General features: G+C 36.2%; 1 protein-coding gene across 3 annotated transcripts; it reads right to left on the reverse strand.

Annotated features, from left to right (window-relative positions):
• Positions 1–6,218: 6,218 nt before the first annotated feature.
• Positions 6,219–11,257, reverse strand: LOC132050378 (ankyrin repeat-containing protein At5g02620-like). 3 transcript variants are annotated; one of them, XM_059441611.1, is made up of 5 exons: positions 10,930–11,257; positions 9,978–10,360; positions 9,258–9,463; positions 8,680–8,883; positions 6,219–7,486 (listed from the first exon to the last, which is right to left on the reverse strand). In XM_059441611.1, exons 2-5 carry the CDS (start codon positions 10,312–10,314, stop codon positions 6,608–6,610), a joined length of 1,626 nt encoding a protein of 541 aa, XP_059297594.1. In that variant the 5' UTR covers positions 10,315–10,360; positions 10,930–11,257; the 3' UTR covers positions 6,219–6,607. The 3 variants fall into 3 exon arrangements, with proteins under 3 accessions (XP_059297594.1, XP_059297596.1, XP_059297595.1); XM_059441612.1 differs by having other exon boundaries at positions 6,220–7,486; positions 9,978–10,355; XM_059441613.1 differs by lacking the exon at positions 10,930–11,257 and having other exon boundaries at positions 9,978–10,479.
• Between the last annotated feature and the right edge of the window lie 708 nt (positions 11,258–11,965).

Here is an 11,965-nt window from a genome sequence, read left to right on the forward strand (position 1 = left end):
TCCCAAGCCTCCATGGCAGTAGCATCCGGTTCGAGGATAGTGTTTAACAGATCATTCGAAATGGTCGAATAAATCCATTGAATCACGGTGGCGTCAATGGTGGTCCATAATTCAATTTCCTCATTAGTTTTGGGAGCCGGCTTCTCCTTACCCTTAGGTGGAGGAATGATGTGATGAAGGACCTTGTGAGAACGAGCATGAATTTTGAAAAGCTTGGCCCATGTACCATATTGTGAGTTTTCCATCTCAAGAGTAACAGAGATGTGATTCTTGATATTGGAGACCGCGAGGGCCGGGTGGAACGTGGGCGTAGCCGGGGTAGTTGGTGCATCGGCCATGGGAAAAGATTTTCAGACGGGGATGCCACTAATGCGGTGTGATAGTCGGGGAGATCTTTATCCGGTTACCACCATCAAATATCCAACCACCACTCCATCAAACTTTGCGGCGTTGTCTCTCCTTTTGGCATGCTCGCTTGGGTCATCCGGGAAATTCTATCTTAGATTGTCTTAGGGTTCGTAAAAGCATTGAATGTAATAAATCTAGTCTTTCTAGTATTTTTCATTCTTGTGTTCTTGGTAAACACATTAAGTTGCCGTTTGATTCTTCTATTTCCGAAACTTTGATGCCATTTGATATTATTCATAGTGATTTGTGGACCTCTCCCGTGTTAAGTTCATTGGGTCATCGATATTATGTTCTGTTTATGGATGATTTTTCGAAATTTTTATGGACTTTTCCGTTGGCTAAGAAATCCGATGTTTATCCGAAATTCTTAGCTTTGAAAACCCACATTCACACTCAATTTGAACGTCATATTAAAAATGTCCAATATGATAATGGGAGGGAATATGATAATGATCAATTCGGGAAATTTTGTGAGTCTAATGGGATGTCATTTCGTCTTTCTTGTCCACATACGTCTTCACAAAATGGGAAAGCCGAAAAAAATCCGTTATATCAATAATATCACTCGGACTCTTCTTGCACATGCTTCTCTCCCTCCTTCGTTCTGGCATCACGCCTTACAACTGGCAACATATCTTCTTAATATTTTACCAAGTAAATTGTTAGGTCACGTTTCTCCTCTTCAAGTGCTCTACCAACGAAAGTCATCTTACTCTCATCTTCGGGTTTTTAGGTGTTTATGCTATCCCCTCTTTCCTTCTCCAACTATCCACAAATTGCAAGCCCGGCCCACACCGTGTGTCTTTTTGGGGTATCCTACGAATCATGAGGGTATAAGTGTTACGATTTATCGTCCCATAAAATCATTATTTCTCGTCACGTGATTTTTCATGAGAATGTCTTCCTCTTTTCCAAATTATATTCTCCCACTTCTATTATTTATGAGTTTTTGGACGATGGCATTTCCCCATTGTGGTTGCATCACTTGGCTTCTCCTACTCCCCCTCCCACCGTGACCCGGCCCCTCGCCTGCCCGATCCCTCCCACCGGCACCTGCCCTACGCCCCTATCCCCTCCGCCGGCGGTCCCTCCCACCGTTACCCCGGCCTTCCCCTTCTCCCAATCCGTCCCGAATGGTGACCGGAGTCGCATGGTATTTTTAAGCCAAAACGCCTCTTTAACTTAAATACCATGGTTACGAAATCCTCTTCCTCGTAACCCTCGATCGCCCTTCGCGACCCGAATTGGAAAATGGCTATGAATGATGAATTTGATGCTCTTATTAAAAATAAGACGTGGGAGTTGGTGCCCCGTCCACCTAATGTGAATGTTATTCGTTCTCTGTGGAATTTTACTCATAAAGAAAAATCTAATGGTGACATTGAGAGGCATAAAGCCCGTCTTGTAGGTGATGGTAAGACTCAACAGGTTGGCATTGATTGTGGTGAGACCTTCAGTCCGGTGGTCAAGCCGGCTACGATCCGTACAGTTCTCAGTCTTTCCCTATCAAAGAGGTGGCCTATTCATTAGCTAGATGTCAAGAATGCTTTCTTACACGGTGAGCTCCAGGAAACAGTGTATATGCATCAACCTCTGGGTTTTAGAGATCTTACTCATCCGGATTATGTATGTTTACTCCGTAAGTCCTTATATGGGCTTAAGCAGGCCCCGAGAGCATGGTACAAGCGTTTTGCAGATTATGTCTCTTCTCTTGATTTTTCAAACAGCAGATCTGACAATTCTTTGTTCATCTACAAAAAGGGGTTCGAGATGGCATACATGCTACTTTATGTTGATGATATTATTCTTACTGCTTCCTCAGATTCTCTCCGATGCTCTATTATGGCTCTTCTTGCCTCGGAATTTGCTATGAAGGATCTGGGTCCTTTGAATTATTTCCTTGGCATTCATGTCACTAGACATAAGGATGGGATGTTTCTTTCGCAATGCAAGTATGCCGAGGAAATCATTGATAGAGCTGGGATGTCTTCGCGTAAGGCTACTTCTACTCCGGTTGATACTAAACCGAAGGTGAGCGGCACATCGGGTGCTCCTTATGATGAACTGACTCACTATCGCAGTCTCGCAGGTGCCCTTTAGTATCTTACTTTCACGAGGTCGGATATCTCTTATGCTGTTCAACAGGTATGCTTACACATGCATGCACCGCGACAGGTTCATATGCATGCACTTAAGCGTATCATCCGTTACATTCGGTGGTACACTTGACTATGGTTTGCATCTTTATCGTCCTCGATTCACGGATCTTCTTTCTTACCGCGATGTCGATTGGGGGGGCTGCACGACACACGCGTCGGTCAACGTCCGGTTTCTTGTGTTTTTCTTGGGGATAACTTGATATCGTGGTCTTCGAAATGCCAACCTACCTCTCTCGCTCGAGTCTTTGAGGCGGAGTATAGGGGGTTGCTAATGTTGTCTCAGTCTATTTGGCTTCATGCAATCTTCTCTTGGAATTACATTGTCCTATTCATAAGGCCACTATGGTATATTGTGACAATGTGAGTGCCGTTATCTTTCGGGAAATCGGTGCAACATCGGCGCGCCCAAACACGTTGAAATGGACATTCACTTTGTTCGTGAGAAGGTTGCGCGCGGACGGGTTCGTGTCCTTCATGTTCCTTCCCGCTATCGGATTGCCGATATTTTCACCAAGGGACTACCATGGTCTTATTTGAAGATTTTCGGGACGATCTCGCGTTCGTAAGCCTCCGTTTCGGCGGGGGTGTGATAGAATATGTAAATATTAATTAGAAGATTTTGTAGTCTACTATTTTAGGTTAGCATATTTTGTATATTGTGTAATCTCCTATTTTAGGTTAGAATATTATTTTTCTATTTTGTATATAAACCAATTCAAGTAATGAAAGGAGGCAAGGGAAAATATTTCTTACAGTATCTTTTTTTTAAAAAAAAATTAGTATTCGATTAATTATGTATCTTTTGGAGTTGCACAGTAGTTTGACTTTTACTTTGCATCAATTATCAAATCTGTACAAAATTGAAATTCAATCAAAAGTTTTACACACTCCATTCTCTTGAGTTTATAATAAATGTAAAAATAAATTAAAGTATATAAATTATATCTATATATAAACGGAGATTAATTTGCAATATGTTTAACACAAATAGCAAGCTATTAAAAAGTCACTTGGCAATTATAGGACAAAAATAATAAATATTATAATACAAAATATTGAAAGATAATATTTGAATTGAGATAAGAAAATTTTAATTAGAATTGAAAGATGTAAAATTTTGAATTGAGGTAAAAGAAAATCGAATTTAGATTGAATTGAAAGATAGCTACCCTTTTTAAACTAATCAAATGATTATCCTTCCTAAAATTAAGACGTTACGGTGCTACTAGCAAAATCAACTCAACAATCTTTACGACTTTGGTGGACCAAATTTATAGAAATAAATATCAATTTCCGTTTCCTATATCTTTCCTTCTATCTATGCAGAGAAAATATTCTAATAAAAAATATTTTGCATTGAGATTAAGAATTTGAATTTGAATTGAAAGATGAAATCTTCTAGATCAACTCTTAACTACTCCACTTTTTCATCTTCTTTCCTTCTCTATTTTATCCCTTCAAATCATACATTTTACACAACCTTTGCAGCGTTTTACTTTTATATACTTATATATTTATTTATATCTATGTAGGTTCTGTAATTTCGGACAACTTCTATTTCAAAGAAATGATGTGCTAAATCTACCGAGTTACTCTTAGCAACTTCTTTTATTTTTTATTTTCACGTATATCCTAAATATTATTGGATAGGTGAAATGTTTGCTCTTCCTACTGAAATTTATCACCTTTTGCACTTAATTCAAGCAGTTACATTAAGATAGTTTTATTTTTTCTTTGTGTTTCATGTACAATACCAAGTGTAGGCATTAACAAGCAAGGTAGTTGCTTTCTTTTGGCAGCCACGTACAATTTTGATTGCATAATTAATGCACATGTTTTTACTATAGAAAGACTCTAGCCCGTCATTCTTCTATTAATTGTCGCTTTTATTTTGCACCTATTTGTTTGTTACTTCAATTATTTGAGTCTTTATATTTTACTTTTTACAATTGAATTTTCTTTATTCTTTTAAGATTTTGCAGCTGTTGATGCAGAGGAGATCACAAGGAGATTGGGCTACTGCCAAATTTTAGCGCATTGAAGTTCAACGGGATCTCATCATTTTTTCTATCCAGTTTTGACTATCAAGTTTTAATATTTTGTTTTAATAATTGAATTATTAGTAATAGATTTGTTGAAAAGATTTTTTTTAAAAAACCAATAGCCTGTTTGGCCAAGCATATATACCCCCAAAAGTACTTATTTTTTCAATAAGTGTTTATTTGAAAAAAAGTGAGGTGTTTGGCCAAGCTTTTGGGAGAAAATAAGTGCTTTTGGGGAGTATGACTTGATTTTAAATTTAAAAAAACATTTTTTTCTCAAAAGCACTTTTTTGAAAAGTACTTTTGAGAAAAATACAAATAGAAGCACTTTTTAAAAGCTCGGCCAAACACTAATGACCGCTCAAAAGTGCTTTTTTAATTAATTGGCCAAACACAAACTTCTTTTCGCCAAAAGTGCTTTTTTGAAAAGTACTTTTAAAAAAATATATTTTTTAAAATAAGCTGATTTTAGAAGCTTGGCCAAACAGGCTATAAATCTTGATCGTTATTCATATTTGAATAAAGGCAAAGAGGGAAGGACCTAATGGTGGTATGTGCAAAATGCAATAATACTGGCTTTCGTAGCTTTAGATTCTTCTGACCTTTTTATTACTTTTTTTTCTACCTAAAAAATTATGGTAATAAGATTAAATAAGAAGTTTCGCAACTGAGGCTCCATAAGGGATATTAATACTATTAATATGTATATGAAATTATGCGGAGATTATCAAACAAGGAGTAATTGATTAAGAGCGTAACTATGGAATCCCATTTACTAAAATTAGGATCTTGAATTATTTTACTTCTGTTTTTGGCTCCTCCGCCACATTGAATATTATCAATTGAAAAGGGATGTTGAGATAGATCTTGACCCTTATATTATTCTCTACTTTAAATTTGCATATTTAAGTTATTTGTTCATCTCTTTTTTATGATTACTTTTCTTAAATACTGTCCGCGCATCGCGCGGGTACTAATACTAGTTATATATACACTGACAATGTAAAATTGACCTGTATTTTCAACTGAGCACTCTTCTCGTGCAACTTTTCGATGTTGCAAATACAGCAAGTTTGATTCTTCAACCTTTCTTTTAGAAATTTGTTCTTGCAGAATAGCATTTCATTTTCAATCCTAAGTTCTTCGTTTTCCTCCTAAGAATTGTAAGCACCATAAAAATTCAATAAGACTATAAAACAAAAAACAATTTAATTTATTGCACGCATAAAGAAACAGAAATTAGTCACGGAGAACTTGCATCGCATAACAATAAAAACCCATCGCTAGCTAATTCTATTTATAAACAACAGATTAGCAATGGATTATCAAAAGTCCTTGTTAGTTCAGGGCTTTTTAATGACAGATTGGTGATGAATTTCTTAGCTAATTCTTGTCTCTTTAGTATAGGAGAAAAGAAAAATGAAATGAAAAAGAAACTCACCCGTTAAGTTCTAGATCTGGAGAAGCCACTGGTAAGAAATTTGGAGCAAAATAAGGACAAAGAAGCTTGGTTTATTTCAATTTGCTATATCACTTGCTTCTCATAAGAGGGGGAAAGCCCTTTAAATAGATTGTTTCTCATAATTTTCTTACCAAATGTAATATTTGAAGTCCATTACATATATACACATTAAGTTTAGAACCCAGTTATTAGCATTTGAAGTCATCATTCTAAAATTCAGAACCCATAAAGTTTAAAATTCCAGCTCTGTCTCTCATCAATGGCACCCTTGAACTTGAATGTGATTGAATAGAGACCAAGTCGTTCACTGGCACTTAGAGTAAGAAGAATTAACCAAAACTTTCATGAGGTAATGAAACTACCTTTAACTTGAGTCATTAGAAGAATTAACCAAAACTTTCATGGGTAATGAAACTACCTTTAACTTGAGTCATAGTCATTTGCACATGAAGGTAAAAAGGCAAGGACATCCATCACCCCACAAAAAAAAAAAAAAAAAATCACAATCTGGGGCTGGATTTACCAAGCCAAACTTTCTATATAGCATATATTTTCTTATATTCATTGTTTAGAGCATCTGAATCTGAGAGTACCGATGCTGACCAGGACCGGGACTTGTTGGCCAGAGAGTTCTTTCGGAAGCTCCTCTTGTTTGATGACCTTATCCGGTTCCAAACAACCCAGTAACACAGTGTTCCCAACGTTGTAGCCATTATGCTTGCTCCGATAAAGGACACAAATATAGGCATCCACAAATTATCATCGCCAACAACAACGTACGATAGGGACAAGTAAGCCACCGAAATGAACAAACATGCCACCCACATTAGCTTGTTTATAATTGACATCATTTTCCTCTTTGCTCTGCTTTCAATTGCCACGATCGTTGTCTGGACAACCACGACAGCAAGAGCGATAAATAAGGATATTGAGTCAAAGATGAAGAAAACAATAAATGCTGGATTAGGACCGATATTTGCTTCTCCAAGGCTATGGTCGGGTGGGATATCGTCTGGATCGTCGACCCATTGTCCATTGATTTGAAATATCCCTCCAAAGGCGACCGTGGCAATGAGCACAGCAACAACTGTGGTAGAATTAATTGCGTTGTTAAGGCCTTCTGCATGCATTTTGTACACACGCTTGGCAATGTCTTGTATACGTCTTCTTGTCAGGCGTGTAGTCTCCAACTGATAGTGGACCCCGTGCTTTATGTCACTTACGGTTTGCTTCAACTCTCTTGCTGGATTTGTTGCCTGTGGCTTGATGGATCTAGCGCTTTGAACGCCGTGCTCTTGCAAGATTGTTACTAATTCGGCCTGTGACAGTTTCTCTGCTGTGTCAAGGGCTGTTTCGTTGGACCTGTTGACGACATTAATGTCTGTTTCGTTATGACCAAGCAGAAATTTTACAATCTGCATTTGTCAAAACAACCATGAATTATGAGCTCTCGATATATTCCAACTGTGTGTACAATTCTTCATCAACTTCTCGAGAAATAAACACTATGGGGGTTGTTTGGTTACTGGTTAGAGACGAGTTATCCATGTATTAAAACTGAGTAATACATGTTTAACTACACCCCACATAACTGATCCTTGCATTACTAATACTTGCATAACTAATCCCTACATTATGAATACATGCATAACTAATCCCAGCATTACTAATACCTACATAACTCTAACCAGCAACCAAACGACCCTTAAGACTTCAGTCTCCGGATACTAGTCTTAAGACAGGTGACTCATATGCTACTTATCTAGTATAATTTTACTCTGTTAGATGTGGATTAAATATTCTCCTTTTATGCAAAAAAAGTTGATGATTTTGATTTTCCGTCAAGATGAAATAGCCTTTCACCATTTAATCTAGGAAGAAACTATAGAATGTCATGCTCAAGGTAGAAGACGATGAAGATAATTAGTCTAAGCATTCGAGGCTCTTTTGAAAGGAGAGTCAATTTACTCCACAAGCAAAAAGGTACAAAAACAACAGCAAATTCTTGGGAATTATGGTTAATAGAAACCTTAGGAGTTTTTGGATGACTATTCAGCTAGCAATCATTATCTGCGATTGCAAAACATTACTAGTAGACAACTTCCATTTTCCACTTCAGGATAGAGTGTAATCTAGCGTTCTTTTCCGTATCATGTGAAAATTTCACCTTTTGCTGGTGTACACAACGGACGTTTATTGCTTTTACACTTTTCTCTCCCAACAGTTATTGGTAACGCTAAAATAACAAGAAAGTAGAAGGTGCACAAACAAGTCAAAAACAATAATATAGAAGACTCTAAACAAAAGCAAATAGATCCATGTTTTAGATTGATAAAACTAAGAGTAGTCTATGACTGAAACAACTGGAGAGCAGCTTAAGTTTCTAAGAGATGTAATTAAACGCTCTATGTTTTTAACTCTCTCAAAAAGGAATCTATTCCAAATACATATACCACGGTTCCTTACTTCGATAGGTACAAATATCTAAATGTATTAGAAAAAGAGCATACAATACAGAAAGTGCGGATTCATATAGCTGACTCCAACTTGCTAACTTACTTTGGGATTGAGACGTAATTGTTGTTGTTGTATTAGAACAAATACATACCTGATCCCTGCCTTTTCGAGCAGCAATATGCAAGGCGGTATTACCCTTATTGTCAACCATATTTATCAATGATGGATCAGCTCTAATCAACTCTTCCACAACCTCAAAGTTTTGTCCTTTGACAGCCATATGAAGTGCAGTTTGCCCCTTTTTATCCATCCTAGTTGCAATCCCCGGCTCCTTACTCAAAAGTGCCTTCAGAACCTGCAAATAGGGGTGGCAAAATTAGCTCATGAAAACATGACTCACCCAAGACGCCCAAGTTTGGGCGGGTCATTGACCCGCTCATTTATTCTTTCAGCCCAACTAAAAATTAGGCTGATACGTGGCCCAAATTAACCCACAACTCTTGTCGAAATATTTTTAAAAAGAATTTTTTTTGATATGTCATAATGTAGCAATTTTTTTTATTAGATACTCAAAAAAATTTAAAAGATATTAAAACTTAGTAAGATTTGGGCGGGTATGGTTATGACACGTTGTTAGCCCAACCTTTTTCAGCCGAAATAACTTTTGGATGGGTCTCACGGATCTCAGCCCATTTTGACCCACCCAACCTGCCCATTTGACACCCCTACCTTTAAATGTCCATTTCTTGCGGCAGAGTGCAACGCCGTTTTCCCGTTACTTTTAGCTATGGTGGCCAAACTACTCTCAGCCTCCAATAGATAATTCACTACCTCTATATGCCCTTGGTTTGCAGCTGTATGCAAAGCTGTAGTATTCGAAATATCAACTGTCATTGAGAGCTCTGGATGTGCTTCCATTAATATTTTTACCATATCTGCAACATTACAATACAACAAAATTCAGGTCCATACTAAAATCGCCTAAGTTATACATCAGAAAATAGAAAAAGTAAACGGGAGCAGTTCATACTAACATCATCTTCATCATTAACAACAACAACAACAGCTATGCCTTACTAGTTGGGGTCAGAATGACGTATACTACTATCAAGCCTCTCTATAACATCATCGTTCGTTCTGATATTTTTTGTTGTTACAGCGAAATGCAGTTATAGAGAGCATATAATATAACATATCATCATCTTCATCATCTTCAACAACAACAATAACAGCTATGCCTAACTAGTTGGAATCGGAAACAGCGCATACTATTCTCAAACCTCTCCGCAACAGAGTCGTTTGTTCCGATATATCTTGGGTGCTATAAGCGAAATGCTGTTATATAGAACATACGATATAACACAACAAGAAAGATCCGTTCCACGGGAAACATGGTTGTTATAGTGAAATGTTGTTATAGAGGATGACTGTTATAGAGAGGCAACATACCTAAATCTCCTTGTTTGGCAGCAATGTGCAAAGCATCGTAACCGTTCCTCGCTTTGATTCCAGCAGCAACAAGATCATAGTAATGGATCATTTCCCTAACCAACTGATAATAACCATATTCTGCTGCAACATACAATGCAGTCTCCCCAGCTGAATTTTGCTTTATCATCAACTCCGCCAAATCTTCCTCCCCTGTCTGATCAAGAATCTCTCGTATTGCGACAAGATTTCCAGCTCTAGCTGCTGCATGCAAGGAACTGTCGTCCCTTTTCCCTGTTAATTGCTTTGTCATCTTTTTCCGGGGCGCCACCGGTTTAGCTGCCGGAGCTTCCATCATATACAATTTGCCAAATATACCCCTTTCACCACCCCTTCAGTCTATACTGCAACAACAATAACAACGTCTAAATCCCAAACTAGTTGAGTCGTTTATATGAATCCTCAACTTTTCATTCTGCTCCCTATTCTAATGTTTATGCAAAGCCTCTTCTTTATTCCCTCAAACACATAAATCAACAATTGCATGTACACATAAATCAACAATTGCATGTTTGGACACCAAGAAAGATTGAGAAACCACAAGGGAAACCGTTTAATTTTCAATTTTGAATTTCCATCATGAAATATTTTTGTTTTGAAACTTTGCTTCCTTTTTCATCTCTATAAAATTTATTACACGTAAAAAGATAGATTTAAAGTTTAAGGATACCTAAATTTTTTGTTCTCTTAAATGTTTAATCACAAGTTTGACCTATAACTAATATACAATTTAATAACTGAGTTCATAATCAAATATTTATAGATTATTAATAAAAAATTAATACATATATAGGATTTAAGCAAAAGCTACTGAATTCACGTCAACCCGTAACTTTCATGGAACATCCGCTCCCGAAAAAGATTGCCAAGTTCATAAAAGGGAAAGGAAAAAAAAAAGAAAAAAAAAGTTTACCTGGGTCTATCAAAGAACTCCAAAAAGTTGAGCAATCTGTAAATTTGTTCTCAAAGATGTAAGAAAATCTTTAAAAATTGGAACAAGGTGGGAAAAAGTGTAAAAAATGCTAGAAGTTAAATGAAAGGGACATTAAAGGCACATGTATACAACAAAAAAACTTTACACACACATGTATGTAAATATATAAATATATTTGAAGAATCACACAGCCAAAACTTTTGAATCCTCAAAAAAAAAAAAAAAAAAAAAAAGAACCATAAAAATGGCTCTTTTTGTAAAGTTGATGATTATGAAGATGAAGTTAATGATTTGAATATTGAGAATCAAAAGTAAAAAATTTGTGGGTGTTACTTTTCCCCCCTTTTTTTTGTTTTTTTGTTTTTGTTTTTTTTTTTTGTTTGTTTTTTTTTGTTTTTTTGTTTTGGCAATAATTTGTGAGACAACAGAAGAAAGCGCTAATACCTATGGTGGGGGGAGCAAAATGAACTAACTATATTACCAGAACCACGCGCCACGTGTTTTTAGATAAAATTGTTTTCCAGTGTATGGTTGTGGTAAACTGATAAAAACATTTTTCAGTAATACTTAGTAATTATTAATTTACTAAGTTACTCTTACCGCTTTCTTAATTGAGTAGCTTGGTTCGTCAAATTTTCAAAATCTATTTATTTTATGAAAGTAATTTTTTTTTTTTTAAAAAGCATAACTATTTTTATTTAGCTAATAAATTTGAAATGCATTTTTAATATTAAAGCGGCAATTTGTGTTTGGCTAAAGTTACAAAAGCCTTATTGGGAAAAGCTATTTTTTCTACTTCTGAAAAAACAACTTCTATTATTTTTCCAAAGAACTTATTTTTTTCTTGAAGTCTGGCCGAAAATCTCAACTTTCTAAAAATAAGTACTTTCTTTAATTAAGAAAAACAATTCTGATTTTCCAAAAACTTCGCTAAACAGTGCATTTGTGCTTGATCAAGGTTACAAAAGTACTTTATGGGAAAAAATGAGTTAGAAGCTTATATGATCACTCAACT

The sequence above is a fragment of the Lycium ferocissimum genome, chromosome 3 (genome assembly GCF_029784015.1).
Source record: "Lycium ferocissimum isolate CSIRO_LF1 chromosome 3, AGI_CSIRO_Lferr_CH_V1, whole genome shotgun sequence".
NCBI lineage: Eukaryota > Viridiplantae > Streptophyta > Magnoliopsida > Solanales > Solanaceae > Lycium > Lycium ferocissimum.